Raw genomic sequence first — 25571 nt, forward strand, 5'->3', positions numbered from 1 at the left:
AGTCCCAGCACAGGGGGATCCAAGGACCAGCATTTAGGAATTACCACTCTGGCTCACCCTCTCCATATACCATCATCAATCAAGGAGAATTGGTTGCGCCTCCTATGAGGAGCTGGCATAACAGCCGCATGTTCTTCAGCTCCCATGTCTTGCTGTCACGTCACGGGACATGGGCCGCTGAGCTCTGCCTCCCAGCCAGCTCCACGCTGCCCCGTGAGCACACATGCACTTCACACCAATTCAATTCAGCAAATGTTTATTGGGCACCTACAAGAGGCAAGGCACGGTATCACATGTTGTGAGGGTGCAAAGACAAGAATGACAGGCCTCACCCCCCAGAGGCTGACAGTCTAGTGGGGGAGAGAGGGACACGCTCACAGGTAGCAGAAACACAAAGCAGAAGGGGGTGAGCTTTATGACAGAGGCCAAAACAGTGGGAAAGCAGGGAGCAGGGGAGAATAAAATATGTGCCTCAGAGTCAGCAAGCGTTTAGTGCAGTGGTGTGGCATCTCAGCTGGCCCCTGGGAGGTGGGCTGGCTTTGCACAGGTGGAACAGAGAGAAATGCGCTTGAGGCGCAAGGAGACATGCGGAGGAGGGCCAGGGTAGCGAACCTTCAGGGGGCAGAGCACTGCCTGCCTTGCTAACAGAGGCGCTGAAGCCAGAGGAGTGGCTTGGGGGCACAAGTGAAGGATCTCCCCAGAGTAAGGAGATCTGACGTCACTTTTCCATGGGCAACAGTGAGCCTTTGAAGGTTTCTGAACAAGGAAATGGCGTGACCTCATCTCCCCAGTGCCAGGCCCACTGCCGGGAGAGTGCAGGATTCGCTTGATCATTTGTATTTCCTCTACCCTGGGCACTCACACCCTCCCGTGGTCTCAGAGCCAAAGCCAGCCTGGGCCCTGCGGCCATACCCCCTTTCCAGGCTGCACAAAGCTAGGAAGCAGCGGCCTTAGCAAAGTGAGCTGTGTGAGCTCACTTGACAGCTTTGCAGCCCCTCCACAGAGAAGGAAGCGAGGCTTTCCAGAACACAAGGGAGGTACTCAGTGAAGTTCTGTAGCCCGAGCCCAGCAAGGATACGCTGCAGAGAAAATGGGGACGCTGAAGAAAATTGAGAGAGATGCAAGTGAGTCACTGGCATCACCCAAACTAAAGCATCTCCCAGGAGGGCATTGGTAAAACCCACCCAGCCCTCCAGCCTCCCCGCTGGCTGACTCACTGCAATCAGCAGGTGGGTTCCTACACACTCTACACACACAGAAGGCTCTGGCATCCTCTCTAACTGTCCAATGAGGAGGGAGAATGGCGCCCACCCCCACCTGGGCCACCCCAGCCCGGGAAGGGATGCGAGGCCACGGCTGTCCAGGTGGACACTGCGATGCTGGTCAGCGAGGGCTCCCCCAGAACCTCCACGCCGGCTGAAGTGGGTGCTTGCGCGGGGAGCACCGAGGGAGGTGAAGTCATGGCTGTGTTACTGAGAAGAAATGCCCCCGGAGCGCCGGCATGCACCTCTGGGCCCGCCCCAGCGGGGCCCCCACCGCCATTGCTGATGGTCCACAGGCACGGATAGGGGCTGCAGAGACACAGAGAGAAAGGGGAGAGAGGATGACACACGGAGGAGTCTTTCAAAGTCAGTTCTCTTACCTGGGTGATGAAATGTGGCCCAAAGTGGCTTCTGTACGTATTGAACTGCAGCCTAGCAGCCAGGGCAAACAGATTAGACCCCAGCCCAAGAGTTCACCCTGGTAACCAAGCTACTGAGCCTCAGCCAATCAGAGCAGATGAGCCCTCAGACAGGCTGAAGACTGTCAAATTATAACCAAAGAAGGCGATTGGCTGAACAGGACCAATCAGGTCATCCTTGTGTGGTCATTTCCTGATATAAAAATAGCTCACTACAGTTGCAGGGGTTGGGAGGTGGGAGGGAGAGGTTGGTATTGTGAACCATCTTTGGTCCAGGATGGTGCCTTGTTCTGGAAACATTTTCTTGCTCAAGTAAACTAATTTTACTGGGCTCAGTTTTGCTATTAACATACATAAGAAGCAAGTACCCAGTGCTGAGACCAGCACCAATTGGAAGAGGGCTCCTGGCAGTGGCTATGTTTCTAGCTGTGACACGGGCTGACCCTGCTTCTACAGAGAGACCCAGAGAAGCAGCAAGGTGTGGTCGGACGAGGATCAGGTGAGTCATCCTGAGATCTGCATCCGGTGTTGGTTTGATTCTTAGCACACGGCCTCCCTTGCAGCCCATGGAAAACTGGCAGGGAGTGAGAAGAAGCTACAGGAAGTGTGAGGCCTGTGAGTGTGAACTATCCTGGGCCAAGAGAGGCAACGCGGCACCATAACCAGGACATACTGTTGTCAGGAGGCCGGGGATGGATCCCAGCTCCCCCACATACTAGCTTTGTGACCTTGGCCAAGCTGTTTACTATCTCTGACCCTCAGTTTCCTCATCTTCATCTTTCTCCTTCCTTTATCATCTTCAGTTTTAAAATGATAATTTCACAAACCTCACAGAGACTGTTATGAGGATTACATAAAAAGAAGAGTATCCGGCCTGGAAGAGGGGCAACCAGGACAGAATCCGGCACCCTGACTGGGACTAGAACCTGGTGTGCCGGCGCCGCAAGACGGAGGATTAGCATATTGAGCCGAGCGAGGATGGCCAAGTGTTTGGGCCCTGCACCCCATGGGAGACCAGGAGAAGCACCTGGCTCCTGCCTCCAGATCAGCGCAGTGCACCGGCCGCAGCACGCCAGCCACGGCGGCCATTGGAGGGTGAACCAACAGCAAAAAGGAAGCCCTTTCTCTCTGTCTCTATCTCTCATTGTCCTGTCAAAAAAAAAAAAAAAAAAAAAAAAAAAAAAAAAAAGAGTATCCGGTGCCTAGCGCATGGCATTCAGTACATGGTGGTTGTTGGGATCAGCTCTGGTCCCTGGCAAAGAGCCTTGGGGAACTGGGACCACTTTCTTTACTTCTTTTTTTTTTTTTTTTTTTTTTTGACAGGCAGAGTGGACAGTGAGAGAGAGAGACAGAGAGAAAGGTCTTCCTTTGCCGTTGGTTCACCCTCCAATGGCCGCCGCGGCCGGCGCACCTCGCTGATCCGATGGCAGGAGCCAGGTGCTTCTCCTGGTCTCCCATGGGGTGCAGGGCCCAAGGACTTGGGCCATCCTCCACTGCACTCCCGGGCCACAGCAGAGAGCTGGCCTGGAAGAGGGGGCAACCGGGACAGAATCCGGCGCCCCGACCGGGACTAGAACCCGGTGTGCTGGCACCGTAAGGCGGAGGATTAGCCTAGTGAGCCGCCGCGCCGGCCACCTTCTTTACTTCTAAGAGTCCAGCACTGATTCACAAACTTGGTTACACATTGGAATCACAAAACAAGTATTATTAAAAAAAAAAAAAGCTGATTCCTGGGCCGACCCTAAAAGATTCCTGCCTGCCAGCAGGCAGCCTGAGTGTCGGGGCTTTCTAAAGCTTCCTAGCTGGTTATAACATGCAACAAAATTTTTATATTAGTATAGCGCTCAGATGTGTATGATTGCAGTTGGAACAGGTAGAACAGCTGCCAATCTTTGGAGCCTTTAGTCAGCAATATATCCTTACATTTCGGAGTTTCTGCATGGACTGAGCTTGCATGGCTTGATAATTGGTTGGTTAGCCAGTGGTGGTAATGAATACATTTGGTTTTTTTTCTCTGACAAAATCGCTATGGAGGCAGGGATGAGTTAAACACAACAACAAGGAAACCAGAGGTAGAGGCGCCAACCTCCAGCTGGGCCATCTGTCAATTACTGCAAACCTCCTTGGACCATATAGACCTGCAGAAGCCCACCCTCTGAGCTCTCAGCCAGCTCAGCCCTCTGGGGTTCTGACCGGACCCCCAGAAGAGGCTCTGACATCCCTTGGTGACACTTTCTGATGCCTCCTTGGGCTGGTGGGAAAACCAATGGCTTTGACTGTGGAACCAGAAGTCCCTTGTCCTCTACACTTCCACTTCTTCAGCAGTAAGACAGGAATTGTAAAACCGGCTTAGCACCTGTCTCAAGTCCTGCGGATGATTTATATAAATTATCTAGTGCAAAACTTAGCACATGACTCCTTGATAACTTCAGCTCCTCTTTGTTCTCTTTCTCACTTCTTATCATTGCCCAAATCAATATTTTCTTCACGGACCCTCCAGATCCACTGCCCAAAAGAAACAAAATGCAAGCCACAAATGCCAGCCACAAATGTAAGTTTCAATTTTCTAGTATCCACATTTAGAAAAAAAAAAAAACTTATTGTTAATTTTTCATGTAAGTGAAAATATTCCAAATATCATTTCAACATGCATTTGATGTAAAAAAATAGCACTGAGATTTTTATCTTTTGTTCTATACTAAACCTTTAAAACCCTGGGTGTATATTATACTTATAACACCTCTCAGTCTGAACCAGCTGCATTTCAAGTGTTCCATAGCCACTATACCACAGATTGGGATTTGCTGTGAGTAGCAGCTGGCAGCTGTTGCATGGGACAGTACAGCTCTAGACACTAGTGAGCCACAGCCACAGCTGAGAACTTATGAGAAATGCAGAAGCTCAGGCCCCAGCCCAGACCTACTCATCAGATCCTGCATTTTACAACATCCCTGGGTGATTCTGATGCACATAAAGGTGTGTTAGGGGGTCCAGCACTGTAGCATGGTAGGTGAAGCCGCCGCCTGCAGTGCCAGCATCCCATGTGGGCGCCAGAGTCCTGGCTGCTCCACTTCCAATCCAGCTCTCTGCTGTGACCTGGGAAGGCAGAGGAAGTCCTTGGGCCCTTGCACCCACATGGGAGACCCAGAGGAAGCTCCTGGCTCCTGGCTTCGAATTGGTGCAGCTCCAGCCATTGAGGCCATTTGGGGAGTGAACCAGCAGATGGAAGACCTCTCTCTCCCTCTGTCTCTCCTTATCTCTCTGTGTAACTCAAGTTTCAAATAAATAAATAAATCTTTTTTTAAAAAAAGTGTGTTAGGTACTGCTCTAGACAACTGTCTTTGGACCTACAAATCACAAGTCATCTGACATCTCTCTGAGTCCCATCTTCTGGTTTTGAATCCCTATGGACCATCTCAAAATTGTGTATATCCATACTGAATGCAAAAGCTGACCTTTACAGACGCTGTTACTTGCTTAGAAAGCATGTGAATGTATTTTCTCATTTTGCTCCTCAGCCATCTATAATCTACACAGATCTATGTCCCCATGACAAAAAAGAAAGCTAACGCTCAATAAAGTGAAGAAAATTGTCCAAAGTCAAAAAGTCAATGAGGGGTAGAACTGAGACTCAGACCCACATCTGTCAAATGCTACGGGGCCTTCTCGCTCCACTCTACCACCCTGATTTCCAGAAGTCAGACTAAGTGGTCTCTGGTGTTATATTTACAGCAGGGGAGACCCAACATGCTACTCTTAGCCATGTACCAGGGTCGTGAGCCAGGCACCCACTGCCTGTCCCCCTTTTAACCTGGTCTTGCTATTTTAACAGAGGTCTTGCTATTCTCAGTGTGTATTTACTGTTTTCCCCATCAGTTCCCCCTCTAGTCTATACTTATTTGCTACCAGCACAGCCTAAAGTCTTCCTGACTAGTTCGAGACAGAGGATCCCAGTGTCTTTTTCCTTTAAAATGCTGAAAAAGGCAGCATGACCGATCGAGAGCTTTCCTGCCACGCTTCCTCCAGGTACAGCAAGTCCATCTTAATGCCACCTTCATTTCCTAAGGGCTCAGCAGACAGGACAATACTTAGACCAAAGAATGGAGAAAGGACGGACCTTAGTAACCATTGCTAAGACCCCCAAGACCGGTACTGATCAGGTTGCTGGTGTTGCTCTTACCTAGGCCCTGGGTTGATTGGTCCATTGGTGTGGGGTACAGAGAGGATGCTGGCATGGGGCGTGGAGGATAAAGAAGTCCAGCTGTCAGGTCCCGAGAAAACTTGCAGATTATTGCTTGAGCTTTCTATCAAATTCACTTTGGGGAAATAAAAACAGTTCAATCACTGGAACACACAGAACATGAAAGAAGATGAGCAATGACATCCTCCCAGGGTAAAATAGTAACCATGGCTTGGCTGCAGGGATCAAGTCTGTTAGCACTTTCTGATGGAAGCAAAAAAGCTGAAGGCACTGAAGTTTATTAAATATCAACCATATGCCACGTGCTGCTCATACCCAATTCTTCACAGCAGCAATTTCCCATCTCCATTTGATACACGAGGCTCAGAGAGGTGGGACTTGCCCTTTGTAACACATTTCACATTGATTCCCCTTTTTGGATAGGCCATAGAGTCATCCCCTCAAGCCATGTCTAAGGGCCACCAGTGCCCAGGTGAGATTTCTGAGGTCTTCTCAACAGTGCCCAAGTAGATGTCAGCGTCTAAAGAGCAGTGTTTTCTCCCTGAAACAAAACACTGCCTGGTCTCACGTACTGACAGTGGACTCTTAGAAAGTCAAAGTCATAGAAGCATAGCGTAGAACACTGGTCTCCAGGGGTGGGGGGTGGGGGAAATGAGATACAAAGGATGCAAAGCTGCACATCTATAGGATGAAATGCCTACAGATCTGGTGAACAGCATGAGCACTCTGGCTAATAGTGGCTGTATTACAATACAAATATGGAAATGTGCTGTAAGAACAGACTTTAGGTGCTCTCACCACAACGAAAAAGAGGTAGCTCCGTGAGGAGATGCATATGTTCATCTGCTTTACTGTTACTTCCATACACACACATCAAGTTGTACACCTTAAATGTATACAGTTTTATGGGGAGAAATAGTATCATATTTTTCTGAATCTCTGCTTGCATAAATAGTATCAAAATAAGAGAGAGGAAGAAGACGAGGAAGGGAGGAAGGAAGGGAAGGTTCCAAAGTCCACCCTTGGTCTGTGGTTTGAGTGGGTCCCTCAAAGTTCATGGGCTGGAGACTTAGTCCCGGTGCAGCAGCGCTGAGAGGTGAGGCTCTGCTCTCATGGATGGATTCATCATGACAGTGGGTTCATTATCCTGAAGTGGACTCCTCATAAAACGGCGAGTTCAGCCGCCTTCCCTGTCTCTCACCTATGAGATGCCTTCCACCACTTTGGTGCTGCTCGGTGGCCCTCACCAGAGACTGACACCTTGATCTTAGACTTGCCAACTTCCAGAACAGGGAGAAAATAAATTCCTGTTCTTTATAAATTACCCAGTCTGAGGTCCTGTGTTATAGCAGCACAAAACGGAGAGAGACACCCAGCCGTGTTGCACCTGCACGTGACCTGGCATGTGCAGCTTCTTCAGCCTCAGCCCTGGTGTCTCCCATGGGTCCCGCTCCCTCTACACACTGCTGCAAACAGGCTCCCCAGCCAGCCCAGGTGCCTTCTCCCTCCTGGGTCTCAGCTCATCTCATTCTCTCTACCTGGAATGCCCTGCACCCCTGCCTGAGTCACATGTCAGCCCTGCCCACCTCTGTGCTTTTCTTTTCAAGGCTCAATTTAAACTTTTTAAAAGATGTATTTATTTATGCATTTGAAAGGCAAAGTGACAATGAGAGAAGGAAGGCCAGAGAGACAGAGATCTCTTCCATCTGCTGATTCACTCCCCAAATGCCTACTATAGCCAGGTCTGGCTAAAGGCAGGAGCTAGGAACTCCATCCTGGTCTCCCACATGGGTGACAGGGGCCCAGGCACATTAGCAGGGAGCTGGTTCAGAAGCAGAGCTGCTGGGACTCTGATATAGGGTGCTGATATCTAAAGTGGCAGCTTAACCCACAGCACCACAACACTGGCCCCTCAATTTAAATTGTAACCCCTCTGGGCAGCCTTCACTGCCTCACCAAACTGTTCTTTTTGTTTTTTTCCTAGATTCCCATGGCACCTTGACTTGTGTGTTTTATAGGCTGCCTCTCAAATAATGCACAAATGACTCATCAGGGGATCTTTTTAAGGTGTAGACTGTGGGTCAGGAGGAGAGCGTGCGAGTCTATTTCTAACAAGTTCCCAGGAGATACTGCAGATCCAAGTACCACATTAGAGAACTCACTACATTGTACTTTGATTACCTATGTATGAGTGTTTGTGTAGCCCCGTGCTCCTCCAAGGGTACAAGCTGTGTCTAAATCTCCTCCCTATCCCCACTGCCTATAAAACCCCTTGTGCACAGCAGGTGCTCAGGAGATGTGTTTTGTGTGTGACCACAGAAAAAGATCAGAAAGTAACCGAGGTGTCGCTCAGCTTCTGACATCATTAAGCCACATAGTCTTCCGCTATTGGTAACAGCAGTTGAGGTCATTGAGAGTAGCAGGCTGGGGGAGACAGGGGGACGGGGAGCTGGTGACCAGGAAACCCATCTGCAAATGCAGAGCTCAGGATGTCACAAAGGAAGGTGGGAAACTGAAACCTACACATGCTCCTCCATGTCCTATCCAAGGGCTTCACTTCTTTGTTTTGTTCAGTGTCCATCTTTCTACATTAGAAAAGAATCTCCATAGTAATAGGGTACTTGTCCACTTTGTTCCCATGCCTAAAACAAAGCCTGGTGTACAGTCAGTCCTCAATAAAAACGGTTGCAAGAATAATTGAGTGAACAACTAACCTTTGTTTTGATTTATCCCTTATTTCTACAAATTAAATGATCAGGCAAGATCTGGGAACACACAAGGCCAAGGCAAACAGGGCAGCATCGATGAAAAAAAAAAAAAGATACACGGGAGAAGGCAGTTAGCCCAGTGGTTAAGACGATAGTTCCAGGATCACACCCCACAAGGAAGTGCCTGGTTCAAATCCTGGCTCCTCTTCTTACAATCCAGCTTCCGGATAATTCCATCCTGGGAGTCAGCAGTGAGGGCTCATATCCTTGGGTCCTTGCCACCCACATGGGAGAGCCAGCTGGGGTTCTGGGCTCCTGACTTCAGTCTGAGCCAACCCTGGCTCCTGGGTGTGTGTGCGTCTGTCTGTCTGCCTTTCAAATAAAATGGAAGGTGTCTTTAAAAATGTGAGGAGGTGGCATTCTCACACAGTGAGTTACGTCACCACCTGCAAAACCAACATCTCATATGAGCTACGGTTCATGTTGCAGCTACTCCACTTCCTATCTAGCTCACTGCCAATGTGCCTGGGAAAGCAGTAGAAGGTGGCCCAAGTATTTGTGCCCCTGCAACCCACATAGAAGACCCAGACAGAGTTCCAGGTTCCTTGATTTGGCCTGGCCCAGCCCTGGCCATTGCTGCCATTTGGAGAGTGAACCAGCAGATGAAAGATCCTCTCTATATCTCTCTCTATCTCTGCCTTTCAAATAAATAGATAAATGTTCAGAAAGGAAAAAAAAACAAAAAAGACAGACACCTACACCCTGCATCAGAGTACAGGATTCTGCTCCCAGATTTGGCTCCTGACTCCAACTTCCTGCTAATGCAGACTGAGAGGCAGCAGTGATGGCTCAAGTTAGGTTCCTTCCACCCACATGGGGAAACCTGGATTCAGTTCCTGGCTTTCAGCTTTGGCCCATTCCCAGCCACTGTAGGCATTTAGAGAGTGAACCAGCAGATGGGAGTGTGCTCTCTCTGCTTCTTTTTTAAAAAATTTTTAAAGGCATACAAACAATAGCCCATTTTGCAAGCCTCCACTTGAATCAAACTAAGCATGAACATGAACATACAGCTCCCCAGAGGCCTTCCTAATAGCCCTTCAACACTTAACCCAGCAATCTCTGGGCTGCACCACGAATGCACCTGTAGAGAGAAACCAGGTGGAGGCAATGAGCTGAGCTTTCTGACCCACACAACCTGACTGCACTCTTAGAGGCTAGTTTAAAACTGGTCCGAGGCTCACTAGGCTAATCCTCCGCCTGCGGCGCCAGCACACCAGGTTCTAGTCCCGATCCAGGTGCCGGATTCTGTTCCGGTTGCCCCTCTTCCAGTCCAGCTCTCTGCTGTGGCCCCGGAAGGCAGTGGAGGATGGCCCAGGTTCTTGGGCCCTGCACCCGCCTGGGAGACCAGGGTAAATACCTGGCTCCTGGCTTCGGATCAGTGCGGTGTGCTGGCCGCGGCAGCCGTTGGGGGGGGGGGGGGTGAACCAATGGAAGGAAGACCTTTCTATCTCTCTCTCTCTCACTGTCCACTCCACCTGTGGGGGGAAAAAAAAAAACTGGTCAGCAGGGGCTGGCACTGTGGCGTAGCAAGTATAAGCCACCGCCTGCAGCACCAGCATCCCATATGAGCACCGGTTCAAATCCCAGCTGCTCCACTTCTGATCCAGCTCTCTGCTATGGCCTGGGAAAGCAGTAGAAGATGGCCTAAGTGCTTGGACCCCTGCACCCATGGGGGAGACCTGGAAGAAGCTCCTGGCTTCATATCAGCCCAGCTCCGGCTGTTGAGGCCATCTGGGGAGTCGAACCAGCGGATGGAAGACCTCTCTCTATTTCTCTCTCTCTCTCTCTCTCTGCCTCTGCCTCTCTGTAACTCTGCCTTTCAAATAAATAGATAAATCTTAAAAAAAAAAAAAACTGCTCAACACACTACTGCCTTGGGAAGAGGACATTCCCATTTGTTAGAAACCAGGAGATTTAATTTAATTATTCTTAGGAAATGATTACAAAACACCAATACAATTTAACCAGATCATCAAATATTAACATTCAAATAATAAAGCGAAGTCACAATGCACGATAATAGTACACATACCTATTAGAGGAAAGGGGCTCCATCTTCAGATACTTCTTCTTGGCTGTGGGTTCTCCCCTCCCTGCTCCCCCTACCCCAAGCCCTTGCCCCAAAGGTTTAATTAGCAGAAGCACACACCTGAGGGAGAGTGGTTTCTATGCACGTAGGCAGAAGGGTAGGGAGCTTGCCGGTGTCCTCGGAGACCAGGGTAGTGCTCACAGCCGGGGTGGGTGTGGGGAGCAGGCAGAGGCAGAGGAGCAGCATACTGGTAGCTGGTGTTTCCCGCTGTGCACATGCCCTCCGGGTTGGAAAAGATCCAGCCTCCCACTAGAACAGAAAATAGGGAGACACAGAGACTGAGTCTCTGAACCTCCCCACCCAGAGCCAGGGCACCAGCTAGTTGGCATAGCTGAATTTGTTGTGAATGAAGGCCGCCCCTGTAGGGATACCACCATTCCTGCCGCCACGCCCCCTCCCCAAGAGCAGGTAACTTGCTGCTTGGGAGATGACGACAGCCTCTATCAAAATATGGAAACTCTCCTGGGGAGCGCTGGAACATGGCTCTGCAAAGAACTATCTGAGTGCGAAAGTTCACAGGAATGCAAAAGTTAAGGTGCTTCTGACTCTCATTAAAATAAAAGTCAGTCTAGGAGGCATTATGCATGAGGCTACTTAAAAATTTGGGGGGCCAGCACGCAGTGGCTCACTTGGCTAATCCTCCACCTGCAGCGCCGGCACCCTGGGTTCAAGTCCTGGTTGGGGCGCTGGGTTCTGTCCCTGTTGCCCCTCTTCCAGTCCAGCTCTCTGCTATGGCCTGGGGAAGGCAGTGGAGGATGGCCCAAGTGCTTGGGCCCCTGCACCCTCATGGGAGACCAGGAGGAAGCACCTGGCTCCCAGCTTCGGATCAGCACAGCGCTGGCCGTAGCAGTCATTAGGGAAGTGAACCAATGGAAGGAAGACCTTTCTCTCTCTCTCTCACTGTCTAACTCTACCTGTCAAATAAAAAAATAAAAATAAAAAAAAGTTTTTGGAAAATGGGATTGGGGTACATTTGTTTTGGTGCAAAACAATTTTGAAAGTCATGCATATGAAGGGTCTTCAAAAGTTCATGGAAAATGCGGAACTGGCACTGTGGCATAGCAGGTAAAGCCGCCACCTGAAGTGCCAGCATCCCATATGAGCACCAGTTCAAGTCCCATCTGCTCCACTTCTGATCCAGCTCTCTGCTATGGCCTGGGAAAGCCGTGGAAGATGGTCCAAGTGCTTGGGCCCCTGCACCCATGTGGGAGACCCGGAAGAAGCTCCTGGCTCTTGGCTTCGAATCAGCGCAGTTCCAGCATTGCAGCCAACTGGGGAGTCGAACCAGCCGATAGAAGACCTCTCTCTCTCTCTCTCTCTCTCTCTTTCTCTCTCTGCCTCTTCTTCTCTCTCTGTGTAACTCTTTCAAATAAATAAATGAATCTTAAAAATTTCATGAAAAATGAATACTAATTAAAAAGTAGGCATAGGTTTCAGAAATTTTTTCCAACAAAATAAACTTTGCAGGCTGATGTTGTGGTATAAGTTGAGCCACTGCCTGTGATGCCAACATCCCATATCAGAGTGCCAGTTTGAGTCCTGGCTCCTTGTTAATACACCTGGTAAAGCAGCAGAAGATGGCCCAAGTTCTTGGCCCCTGCCACCCACATGGGAGACTTGGATGGACTTCCGGTCTCCTGGCTTCAGACTAGCCCAGACTTTTTATGAGCATTTGGGGAATGAACCAGTGGATGCAAGATTCATTCTCTCTCTCTCTCTCTCTCTCACCCTCTCTCTCCCTCTCCCTCTCTTTCACTTTCCTCTGTCTTTCAAATAAATAATTTAAATAAAAGACTTGGCTTGTAATTTTCCGTGAACTTTGAAGGAGCCTCACACACATGTAACTCACGGAGCTAGAGCTGCTAGGAAATGTTCAATGTGGTGATGCAGCGACTGGGAAGGGCCCTCTGTTCCTGGGAAGGTGTCTTCACTTTTCACCCCCAGCAAGAGGAACCATGATGCTTCCCATCAGCACCCCACAGGTAGGCTCCTGAGAGCACAGAGAAAGAGAGGGAGAGGGAAAATATTTTCTAAGGTTGCAAAATATTTCATAGAAATTAAGGAATGTCCTGAACAGAAGACTGTGCTGCAAGTGGGTTCCTGGGCAAAGGCTGAGACTTGGTAATACAGACCCACAGAGAAGACCTTAGTGGAGAGGCTGGTGCTGTGGCGTAGCAGGTGAAGCTGCCACCTGTGGTGCCAGCATCCCATATGGGCACTGATTCAAGACCAGGCGGCTCCACTTCCGATCCAGCTGTGTGCTATGGCCTGGGAAAGCACTAGAAGATGACCCAAGTCCTTGGGTCCCTGCACCCATGTGGAAGACCCGGAAGAATCTCCAGGCTCCTGGCTTCGGATTGGCACAACTCCAGCCATTGCGGCCATCTGGGGAGTGAACCAGCGGATGAAAGACCTCTCTCTCTGCCTCTCCTCTCTCCGTGTAACTCTGACTTTCAAGTAAAATAAATAAATCTTTTTTTAAAAATCTTAGTAGAGGGCCAGGTGTTAGGCCTAGCAGTTAAGATGCCAGTTGGAACGCTGTTTGGGATGCCTGCATTCCATAGTGGAGTGCCTGCGTTTCATCCCATCGTCCCTGCTGATTCCAGCTTTCTGTTAAGGCACACTTTGGGAGGGAGCAGGTGATGGTTGAAGTGGTTGAGTCCCTCTCACCCATGTGGGAGACCTGAGTTGGATTCCTGCCTCCCAGCTTCAACCTGACCAAGCCCCAGCTGTTGCGGACTTTGGGGAGTGAACCAACAGATGGGAGTTCTCTTTCCTCTCTCCAACCCCTGCCCCCCAGTACTCCACTCTCAAATAAATAAAATAGCCGAGAGGTCCACAGGTGAGGATGCAGCAGGACTGGAGTTTTTGTAAGAATTGGCCAAGGACTGTCACCTGGAATTCAGGAACGAGGCAATGGGAGCTTGGTGTTAGAATCCACTGTCGCTTAGTCTTTTCTAAGAACAAATTGTACAGAATTTTTATTACTAAATATGTCTTCCATCATTGCCAACAACTTGTTTTGCTGTCTCCTTTTTTTCCATTGTTGTATAAACACGTGACCAAAGGAGTCACCACCACATGAGGAAGATCACAGTGGGCTTCCCCAAAACAGCCATCTTGAGCACATTTTTTTTTTTTTTGACAGACAGAGTGGACAGTGAGAGAGAGAGAGAGAGAGAGAGAGAGAGAAAGGTCTTCCTTTGCCGTTGGTTCACCCTCCAATGGCCGCCGCGGCCGGCGCGCTGCGGCCGGCGCACCGCGCTGATCCGATGGCAGGAGCCAGGAGCCAGGTGCTTTTCCTGGTCTCCCATGGGGTGCAGGGCCCAAGCACCTGGGCCATCCTCCACTGCACTCCCGGGCCACAGCAGAGGGCTGGCCTGGAAGAGGGGCAACCGGGACAGAATCCGGCGCCCCGACCGGGACTAGAACCCGGTGTGCCGGCGCCGCTAGGCATCTTGAGCACATTTTGAAATTGCTGTTTAGAAGGGCTGCAGACACAGGACTGGTCTGGACAGCTGTCCTCAGTGGGGGAGATTTGCAAGTGTAGAAGTAAACAGCAGGTGCAAGGCATCTGCCTCATCGGAATGTACCAGAGATCTCTCTACTCTACCATGTAGAGATCTCTACCCCCCATGTCACATTCCTTTAAAGGCTATTACCTGCCGGCGCTATGGCTCAATAGGCTAATCCTCCGCCTTGGGCACCGGCACACCGGGTTCTAGTCCCGGTTGGGGCACCAGATTCTGTCCCGGTTGCCCCTCTTCCAGGCCAGCACTCTGCTGTGGCCAGGGAGTGCAGTAGAGGATGGCCCAAGTGCTTGGGCCCTGCACCCCATGGGAGACCAGGAGAAGCACCTGGCTCCTGCCCTCGGATCAGCACGATGTGCTAGCCGCGGCAGCCATTGGAGGGTGAACCAACGGCAAAAAGGACGACCTTTCTCTCTGTCTCTCTCTCTCTCACTGTCCACTCTGCCTGTCAAAAATAAAAAAAAAAAAGGCTATTACCTGTGAGACTTCATTTACATAATTAGATAATCTTTCCTTAGTGCATCTTCCTTCCATAATCTGTGGTCACTACCTCCCACCCCAGGAGCTCCAGCCCCCTCTTTGTTTCTATAGCTCAAAATGCTATTTAAGCTTCAACTATCTGGCTTTTTCTTTGAGTCTCATTTTTTGCGTATGGCTCTCACATTTCTGCCTGCTTATACATGTGTATGCTTTTTTTCCTGCTAGCTGAATATTGTCAGTTTATTTCAGAATGAAATTATTGAACTGTTCAAATGAAAAAAAAAAAAAAGTTGAACACCCCTACACTGACGAGTAGAATTGAGAGTCAAGTGTCCAGGGAGCAAAATCAGACAGTGGCCTCTCAGGAGCGTTGAGTTGGGCCCATGTAACACACACACCTCAAGAAGTTCATTGACTGCCACACATGAGCCAACTCCCACAGGAAGGTTTGCTTTTCCAGGTCACTTTTGGAAAGTGCTTTCCTGAGAGCCGCTTCTCTTTATGTGGACAACGTGTCACTTCCAGCGTAGAAAATACAGGCAGATTTAGGAGCAGGATGGAGCAAAGCTGCAAAAACTGAAGAAAGGATCCTGGCAAGTCCCTATAACCTAAAGAGTGTCTCAGACACCAGGGCTGACTTTTCTGCCTGGGGCTTCTGCTGCAGCTGCAGGCCTTACCTCTGCCATGAGGCCACCTCTTAGCACTCTGGGTCATAGAGACTCAACTCTACCTTTGAAATCCCAGGTGCATCGGCCATCTCTCCCTACAGCCTTCCAAAAGGCAGACTCGGCCTCATAGGCCAGGCCGCAGTCTGTCTGTGGCATTGCAATAGTGACCAGCTCCCAAGTCAGCAAATACCAATAGAAAGAGAAATCCAGAACTAAGGAAAAAATAGTGGAGAGCATCAAGGTAGAAGACAGCACAGAGGGAGCTGGCACTGTGGCGTAATGGGTAAAGCCACCACCTGTAGTGTCGGCATCCCATATGGCTGCCTGTTCCACTTCCAATCCAGCTCTCTGCTATGGCCTGGGAAAGCAGTGGGAGATGGTCCAAGTGCTTGGGCCCCTGCACTCGTGTGGGAGACCTGGAAGAAGCTCCTGGCTCCTGGCTTCAGATCAGCACAGCTCCAGCCGTTGCGGCCATCTGGGGAGTGAACCAGCAGATGCAAAACCTCTCTCTCTGTCTCTACCTCCCTCTGTAACTCTGTCTTTCAAATAAATAAAAATAAATCTTAAAAAAAGAAAAGAAAAGAAATTCACCAGTTCCAGTCTCATCTCCTAAGATTTGTTGACGCCCCATAAGCTGAGGAACGCCGGCTCTCTGGGCCTTCTGGAATGGGCACTGACTTGTCTGGAGTGGAAGAAACACCACGTTGGGTCTGGATTTGGAACAGAGCTTGCACAGTTGCTGTCGAGACAGGCAGTTGGAGTGTGCAGGGAGATGACCACACAGAGCCCCACACACCTCCCACCCAGCCTTCACCCAACTCACAGTGAGAGTACGTCACGTGTTGGCTCTCAGAGATCGCCTCCGGGACATCTTTTAGGTGATTTCTGGAAAAGTAACGAAAGGGCACCATGGCTGTCCAGCTTTTACACAAGTCCAGTGTAAGCACACCCAAAATTCTCTTTGGAGAGCACTAAATGTCTCGAGATAAGAAAGCCACACACCTTTTGTCTCAGAGCGGCCCTCCTTCCCCTAAGTCACTGTTTCTACTAAGGACAATTGCTCTGCGAGTGCACTTAAACTGTTCCCCCTCTTACCACATCCACAGCTGTTTCTATTAGCTTTGGCCTTCAATAATCCTGCCTGCAGGTTTCAAGGACCTCAGGACACAATTACATATGTGGTGTCATTACGATTACTGATGACAACGTGAGAGAAATATGACTATATTCACTTGTAGATTAGAAAAGTTGGTCTGGGGGCTGGCACTGTGGCATAGCAGGTAAAGCTGTCACCTGCAGTGCTGGCATCCCATATGGGCACCCACTCAAGTACTGGCTGCTCTGCTTCTGATCCAGCTCCCTGCTAATGCACCTGGGAAAGCAGCCGAGGATGGCCCAGGTGCTTAGGCCCCCGCACCCACCCATGTGAGAGACAAAAGAAGTTTCTGGCTCCTGGCCCAGCCCCAGCTGTTGTGGCCATTTGGGGAGTGAACCAGTGGATGAAAGATCTCTCTCTCTCTCTCTCTCTCTTTCAAATAAATAAGTCTTAGGAAGAAAAGGAAGGAAGGAAGGAAGGAAGGGAGGAAGGGAGGAAGGGAGGAAGAGAGGAGGGGAGGAGGGGAGGAGGGGAGGAGGAAAAGAGGGAAGGAGGGGAGGAGGAAAAGAGGGAAGGAGGGAGGGAGGGAGGGAGAAAGAAAAAGGCATAGCAGATAAAGCTACTGTCTTCGATACTGTATCCCATATGGGCACGGGTTCAAGTTCTGGCTGATCCACTTCTGATCCAGCTCTCTGCTAATGCCCTGGAAAACACAGCAGCAGATGGCTCAAGTTTTTAGGGCCCTGCTACCCACATAGGAGTCCTGGATGAAGCTCCTGGCTCCTGGCTTTGGCTTGGCTCAACCCAGGCCGTTGCAGCCATCTGAAGAATGAACCAGTGGATAGAAGATCTCTCTCTTTCACTCTCTCTCCTCTCCTCTCCTCTCCTCTCCTCTCCTCTCCTCTCCTCTCCTTTCCCTTTCTATCTGTAACTCGGCCTTTCAAATAAAATAGATAAATCTTTAAAAAAAATAAAAAGAAAAGTTGGTCTGACTCTTCCCACTACCATTCTGTTCCCATGGTGTATAAATATCCTAGCTAAGGCTCTCAAGAGCATCCACAAGGCCAAAAAGAAGGGCAAATGCCGGGTTCTTATTAAGTCATTGTCCAGTTCCTAACTGTGGGGTGAAGCATGCTTACATGGGCAAATCTGAAATCACTGAACTGGAGAAACTGTTGTGAACCTCACAGGCAGCTTAAACAAGTGTGGAGTGATCATTCTGAGATATGACCTGCAACCCAGCTATCTAGAAAAAAATGGAAGAATAATCTGCTCTCATCCTGTCTGCAGGGTTCCATTGTCCTGACAACAGCTGGCATCATGGACCACGAAGGAACAAGCCAAAAACACAGAGAAGGGAAAATCCTGGGATTCTTTTCCTAGGGATATAATGCATACAAAGAAGTAAGAAGCCTCATTGGAAAAAAAAAAGGAAGAAAGAAAAGTATACCTTGGAGGAAAACTGATGCTTGCAAGATCAAACAGTCAGGAAATGGCAAAGCTAAGGCTCAGAGTCAGAATCTCTTCCTCAAAGTCCTAAGTTCTTTGTATGATGCTGCACCACTAATATTCTGACTATAGACTCTGTCATCTCATACACTAGACTTTTTGTTATCCGGATAAGTTATAAGTACACCATCAAAATTTACTCAAACATTGAATGACAGATTGCTTGACACATCATTTTAAATCTCTCTCCATTAATCCAGAGCCTTTAGATGAAAGAAAAGTTTGGACAGTGTGATTGGAAAGGTTCAATATCAGTAAAAGTCTGAACACTTCAAAGGTGCCCATATTTATGTTTTAGACCCTGTAGATAGAACAATCAAGCATAAGCACTTTGATCTTTTATTTTGTCCTTGAATTGCAAGGAAGTATACAGAGGTGTCATCTCACTGGCCCACAGTGGTAGCATCATCATTCATATGCCCAGAAGTCTGACTTCTCTCATCTGCAAAATATGAATCTCCCACCAGATCTCAGCTTCTGTAGTCTAAATGTAGTCTCTACAAGAACAACGTATTCAAACCATATTACTCAGAGGTGACTGGGAGAAGGCCAGAGCACACAGCCACTGCCTGTGGTGCCAGCATCACATATGAGCGCCATTTTGAATCCCGGCTGTTCCACTTCCAATCCAGCTCCCTGCTAATGCACCTGGGAAAGCAGTGGAAGATGGCCCAAATGCTTGAGCCCCTACCACCCACATAGGAAATCCAGATGGAATTTCAGGTTCCTTGCTTTGACTTGGCCCAGCCCCGACCATTATGAACCATTTGGGGAATGAACCAGTAGATGAAGACCTTTCTGTGTGTCTCCCTCTCTATATATAACTCTGCCTTTCAAATAAGTAAATAAATAAATCTTTTTTAAAAATCTAAATCACTTTTGAAAAACATGATTGCCCTACTTTCAAGAATCTACAGTAAAATGGGCTGAAAATACATTTGCAATTAGGGGTTCTCCTAGACCCTATTATAAGCTGAAATTTCTTGATTTTGTTGGCTACTTAAGGGATATTGAAACACATTTATGGGGCCAGTGCTGTGGCATAGCGGGTAAAGCTGCCTCCTGCAGTAAAGGCATCCCATATGGGCGCCAGTTCGAGTCCCGGCTGCCCCACTTCCTATCCAGCTCTCTGCTATGGCCTGGGAAAGCAGTAGAGGATGGCTCAAGTCCTTGAGCCCTGCACCCACATGGGAGACCCAGAAGAAGCTCCTTTCTCTCTCTCTGCCTCTGCCTCTCTATAACTCTGACTTTAAAGTAAACAATAAAATCTTAACAAAAAAAGAAAACACATTTATATCAAGATAATGCAAGAATTACTAGTCTAATTCATTTTAAATTTTCAGGAGCCAATTTAGATGATGTCATTGAAATTTCTCTACTCACCTTTCCTTGGCATCCAAGAAGGCTTTGGCAAATGGGTTGTACTTGATTTTGAGAGCTGTTATCTTGCATTTGCAAAGAAAAGAGGTGTTAGTAAAAAAGGAGTGCACACAGATAGTCAGAATTCTTTGTTGTCACTTGTGAATTTTGATAAAAACCAGGATACTTTACCTCTCCGTGTTTCTTTGGTTACTCCTGCACTAAGTTTCACTGTCTCTGGCAAAGAACACTTTGTCATGACATATGGTGAAAATGATAAATGAATTTAAAGTGACCACAGAAAGGGAAAAGCATTGGAAATGAATAAAGCCCTGATGTGCTAAATCTATAACACATTTTTCAACAATTATTAAGCAACTACCCCATGTGAGTTCCTTTTCAAGGCACTTGTAATACAGTGAAGAATAGCACAGATGATATCCCGCCTTGGAACATGACAGCATCAATTTCTTCATTCTTAAATAATCACTAATGTGCTGGGCCAGGCTAATGCAAAAAAAAAAAAATAAATAAACTATTGCTCTCATTCACTGTAATTATCTTCAGCTCACTTAGCCTTAGCCTGTTGCATTCCTCCTTGGAGCTATGTGACATGATAGAGACAGAGAAGGAGAAAGAGACAGAAACAGGAAAGAGGATAGAAACAGATAGATACCAAGATAGAGATAAGGAGAGAGATGTTGCCAGAGCTGGAGCTGGAGCTGGAGATGATGGAGAGGGTGAGGGTGAGGGAAACAGACAGAAAACAGAGCTAGAAACTAAATTAGAGGTAAGGATGGAGATTTTCATAGAGATAGGGAGGTAGAGATAGAGAGAGAGAGAGAGAGAGAGAGAGAGAGCGCGCCAGGGCTAGAAACTAAGACGAGATAAGGATGGAGATGTTGATAGAGAAGGATAGAAATGGAGATGAAGACAGAGGCAGAGCTGGAAACTGAGCGATAAGAGTGGAGATTTTGATGGAAATAAAGAGGGAGATGGAGAAGAAGGAGAACGAGATGGGAATGGGATGGAAACAGAGGTAGACACCGAGACAGAGATATTGCTGGAGATGTTGACAGAGCTAGAGTTGGAGCTGGAGACAGATACAGAGCTTGAAACTGAACTATAGAGAAGGCTGGGGATGCTGATAGAGGAGATGAAGACATAGAGACAGAGACAGAGATAGAGACAGAGACAGAGACTGCTAGAAACTGAGACAGAAATAAGGCTGGAGATTTGGATAGAGATAGAAAGGAAGATAGAGAGGGAGAGGGAGACAGAGACAGAGCAAGCAACTGAGAAAAAGATGGAGATTTTGATAGAGATGGACGTAGAGACAAAGACAGAGATATAAACAGGAATAAAAATAAGGGTGGAGGGGCCAGCACGGCGGCTTAGTAGGTTAAGCCTCCACCTAAGCACCAGTATCCTATATGGGCACTGGTTCGAGTCTCAGCTGCTCCACTTCTGATCCAGCTTCCTGCTAATGGCCTGGGAAAGCAGTGCACCCACATGAGAGGCCTGGAAAAGGCTCCTGGCTCCTGGCTCCTGGCTTCAGATCAGCCCAGCTCTGTTGCAGCCATTTGGGGAGTGAACCAGCAGATGGAAGACCTCTCTCTCTCTCTCTGTGTCTCCCTCTGTCTGTAACTCTGCCTCTCAATTACATAAATCTTAATCTGGTCTTGGCTAAACCTGGAGTGATCAAGCTGAGAAATGAAGCTAACAGGAGCGTTGTCGACCTCCCACGTATCCCCACCCAGCTAGCACCTCAGGAAACATTGCAGAGGGTCTCTGGGTTAGATGTTGCCAGCTTGGTTGCCGTGGGAACATGCTTAAGACCCCCAGGTAGACACAGCAGGCAGGGGAGCTTACTGGATGGGTTGCCAGGGTTGGGCAAGTGGGTCAAAGAGAACTGTCTAGCACCTGATGCCAGGAAACCCTTCTGAGAAAGTGCTGGCCACCAACTAAGAGAGCAAAGAGCACAGGAGTGGGACAGGGCACTGCCGGGAGGATGAGGCGCTGGGCAAAAGCCACCCCTTCTGCTCTCAGAATCTCTCCTGAGACAAGAAGCAGAGAGGGAGGGCTGCTGGGCAGCCACTGAGCAACTGCTGGTCCACTTCTGTTCCCACGACCTACTGCAGGGGCCCTGCCAGGAGGCCAGAGTAGTCTTCGAAAAGAGGGCCACAGTGCTGGGGGTTAAATCTGCACCTAATTTCACGCAGAAGCACTCAGGGAATTGTTTCCAAATGAGACTGATCACCAGATTCCTGAAAACAACAGATTCTAGGCACCATTCTTGGTGATTCGGGCTCATGTGGTTGGGAAGGAGCCAAAACTCTTTGAAAGCTTCCCAATCAAGAAATGCAGAGGAAAGCAATGAGCTATCATGTTTTAAACAATCAGATTGTCACAAAAGGTTGACTATTGCCATTGTTGATAAAGGGGTGAGGGCTCTAAGCAGAGACGGCCTGACAGCCTTTCGAAGGAGGCAATGTGGCAATGTCGACCAAAACCCCAAATACCCACTGCCCTGACAGAACAACCCCATGTCTAGCAAACAGGGATAGAGGCACCAGGACATCCATGGCAGCAGTATTTGCAATAAAAAATAAACAACTCGAAACAATTCAATGTCCATTAGTAGGGGGCTGATTACATGAAATATAGTATTATCTGTGCGGTTGAATACTGCATAGGCATTACAGAAAAGGAGATATGCCTGAATATAATCATATAGAGAATATCCATAATATACTGCCAAGCTGAGAGAAGAAGAGAAATTTTCAGGTTAATACATAGAATAAAAGCCAATGTATAAGGGGAAATCCACATTTGTATATATGAGGGTACTTTTAAAAGTTTGTGGGAAATAGAATTAAAAGATGATTCAAATTTTCCATGAACATTTTGAAGACCCCCTCATATGTTTATATATGCATGGGAAATGAGTAGAAAAAAGATATGTTGGGATATTATGTGTACATGGGAAATGGTATTCAAAGGCAAAAGGAAAATAGTACATTTGGGGGGTCACTGTTGTGGCACAGAAGGTTTGCTGCCATCTGCAGTGCCAGCATCCCATATGAGCACATGTTCGAATCCTGGCTGCTCCACTTGCACTCCAACTCCCTGTTAATGTACCTGGAAAAGCAGCCAAAGATGGCCCAAGCACTTGTGCCCCTGCCATCCATGTGGGAATTCTAGATGGAACTCCTGACTCCTGGCTTCAGCCTGGCCCAGCACTGGCCAATTCGGTCATTTTGGAGAGTGAACCAGCAGATGGAAGATTCTCTCTCTCTCTCTCTTATTCTGCCTTTCAAATAAATAAATAAATCTTTCAAAAAATAGTGCATCTTCGCCTTTTATTTTTTTATTTTTACATTACAAACTTCAGAAGTACTATCAGTTTATTATGTGCTTTTCAAACACATATTACTTTTAAATGTTTTTAGACTTTAATCAAAAAGAACCCAACCCTCCCCAGGTGCTGCTGATGGTCAGCAGGCCTAAGAACCACTCCAGGACAGGGATGGACCCCAGAGCAGCTCGCAGAGAGACCAGATTCTGTATACTGACCACTCAGCCAGAGTTACTGGGCAGGAAAAGACCCAGCCACACTGCAATGCTAAGAATGAACAACTGAGATAGATCACATAATCAAACCCCAAGAAGCGTGCCCATTTGGATCAATCCCATTGATTTGCTTATAGAACAGGAGAAAGTAGTCCCGGGCTACCCTTGCCCATCATGCCCATCCCAGACACATCCAGCTCTGCGCAAGCCAAGGGCACCCAGGACCCAAGAATAAAGACTCCTGAGTCTCAACAGAACTGAGTTTTATAGAGATGCACAGTTGTGTCTTCTTGGCACCAGGAGAAGACCTAGAGTACACCGTTAGCAAACAGGCAAGAGGGACTGGAGAGCAGTTACCTGGTAGCCCAACTGCTCTGCTATCATCCAGGCTCGGTCATGGCAATCAAAGGGACCCCCCGCCCTGGCCCTAGCCTGCCACACTCTCTCAAGTGACATTCACACACACACACATACCTACCTCTTCATTCTGGTAGGCAGTCACAGCTATGAACTGGGTTTCAGGGAAGGAGCAGTTCATCACCATGCGGTGGGCACCTCCAACCCGCACTATGTGAACCTGGGGCTCATATTTATGCAGAGAATTCAGCATTATCTGTTGAGATGGGAGAAAAAAAGAAAGAAACCAAACCAAGCCTTGGGCTTTGCAGTTAATAGATGAGCCAAAACCTTCGGCCACTCCCAAGCTCAACACCCACCCTGGTTAGAAACACACAAAGTCAAATCCTCAGTGACCTGAGCCACCACCACAGCTCTGAGAAATGAATGGGGCATGGGAACAAGAAAACTTTCTCAGAAAACACAGGAGCATTGATTGCATTGACGCTTATGCAGAAGTGCAAGGTGGGATGCCCAGTGTTGTTCTTAAGCTCATTGTGCTTTCTGCCAAAATCTTGGCTTCCTTTTTTTCCTTCCCTTATGTTTAGTGCAACAACGTGGATTTCAGCTCATTGAAACGTATTGGGTTTTTCCTAGTAACTCAAGATACTGACAATGGCTGCATTTTACAAGTGACTGCAGGGAAGGCCGGCGCCGCGGCTCAATAGGCTAATCCTCCACCTAGCGGTGCCGGCACACCGGGTTCTAGTCCCAGTCGGGGCGCCGGATTCTGTCCTGGTTGCCCCTCTTTGAGTCCAGCTCTCTGCTGTGGCCAGGGAGTGCAGTGGAGGATGGCCCAAGTGCTTGGGGCCTGCACCCTATGGGAGACCAGGAGAAGCACCTGGCTCCTGCCTTCGGATCAGCGCGGTGTGCCAGCTGCAGCGCGCCAGCCGTGGCAGCCATTGGAGGGTGAACCAACGGCAAAAGGAAGACCTTTCTCTCTGTCTCTCTCTCTCTCACTATCCACTCTGCCTGTCCAAAAAAAAAACAAGTGACTGCAGGGAAGGAAATCTGCTGGCTACATATAATCCACCCTTCATGATTCAAATGAAAGGTTTATTTGAAAGTCTCCAGTTGTAAAGTCTGGTAGGCAATAACAATGTGCTTTTCAATTTCTTGTTTTAATAAAGAAGTGGAGGGACCCCGTGGTGGTGTAGTGGATAAAGCCACTGCCTACAGTGCCGACATCCCATATGGGCACCAGTTTGAGTCCAGCTGCTCCACTTCCGATCCAGCTCTCTACTATGGCCTAGGAAAGCAGTAGAAGATGGCCCACATCCTTGGGCCCCTACACCTACATGGGAGACCTGGAGGAAGCTCCTGGTTCCCGGTTTCGGATTGGCACAGCTCCAGTCATTGCAGCCAACTAGGGAGTGAACCAGTGGAAGGAAGACTTTCTCTCTTTCTCTCTCTCCCCCTGCCTCAGCCTCTCTGTAACTGCATTTCCAACAAAATAAATAAATCTTTTTAAAAAAAGTGGAACTTTCCGAATATCATAAGGGCACAGGTGGCACTGGCTCCACCTCTTAATATATGAATGCCATGTGCCAGCTGAGCACAGAGAAATTACAGCAGACCACAAAACTGAGGGAAAGAGGCTGAGCAAAGCCAAGTCCATGGCCTGGGGAAGAGTATCAAGGCCTTCTCTTCCCAACTACATCTCCAATCCCCCACATCAGTCCACATTTTGTACAGTAATGAACCAGCCTTACCCCATGGATGAATACGATTACTTCACAGAAAATGAGAGGAAAAAGCCCCGAAATCTTGTTTACTCTAATTGGAGACCTTAAATAAAACCTTCCGTATTTAAGGTTTGTTTGGATTATTTTTTTCCTAACAAACTAAAGCTGATTCAATATTCTATTGATAATTATCATAATGCCCAAGTGGAGGTAGTAATTATTTCATTTAGGAGCAGCTTTTTATTAAGGTATTTGTCTATTGCCAACATACCACTTACACCAAAAAAAAGAGAGAGAGAGAGGAGAGAGAGAGAGAGAGGGAATAACAAAACCCTGGTACTGCAAACATCTCCCTCCCGGGCCTGGGTAAAAAGCAGGGCACACAAGACAAAACTATGAAAAGAGCCCCCGATGATTAAGTAAACTACTGCACTCTCACTCTCTTAACATCAGGAAGTCCATTAAAAACTGAAAGCACCAATTAAGAGCTGTTTATTCCTGTTTACATTTGGGCTCCAGGGAATAATTGGTTTCTG

General features: G+C 48.3%; 1 protein-coding gene across 1 annotated transcript in view; it reads right to left on the bottom strand.

Annotated features, from left to right (window-relative positions):
- Window positions 1–250: 250 nt before the first annotated feature.
- The window catches only part of TBX19 (T-box transcription factor 19), a 38777-nt gene continuing 13456 nt past the window's right edge, over window positions 251–25571 (bottom strand). Inside the window, exons 3-8 of the mRNA XM_002715636.5 lie at window positions 23433–23567; window positions 19406–19467; window positions 16241–16302; window positions 10800–10988; window positions 5862–5997; window positions 251–1571 (exon numbers count right to left, since the gene is read on the bottom strand). Coding sequence (XP_002715682.2) covers window positions 1277–1571; window positions 5862–5997; window positions 10800–10988; window positions 16241–16302; window positions 19406–19467; window positions 23433–23567 — 879 coding nt within the window. The 3' untranslated portion in view covers window positions 251–1276. The remainder of the gene's footprint in view (window positions 1572–5861; window positions 5998–10799; window positions 10989–16240; window positions 16303–19405; window positions 19468–23432; window positions 23568–25571) is intronic.

The sequence above is a fragment of the Oryctolagus cuniculus genome, chromosome 7 (assembly GCF_051225735.1).
Source record: "Oryctolagus cuniculus isolate XC-2025 breed Fujian yellow rabbit chromosome 7, ASM5122573v1, whole genome shotgun sequence".
In the NCBI taxonomy this organism is placed as follows: Eukaryota; Metazoa; Chordata; class Mammalia; order Lagomorpha; family Leporidae; genus Oryctolagus; species Oryctolagus cuniculus.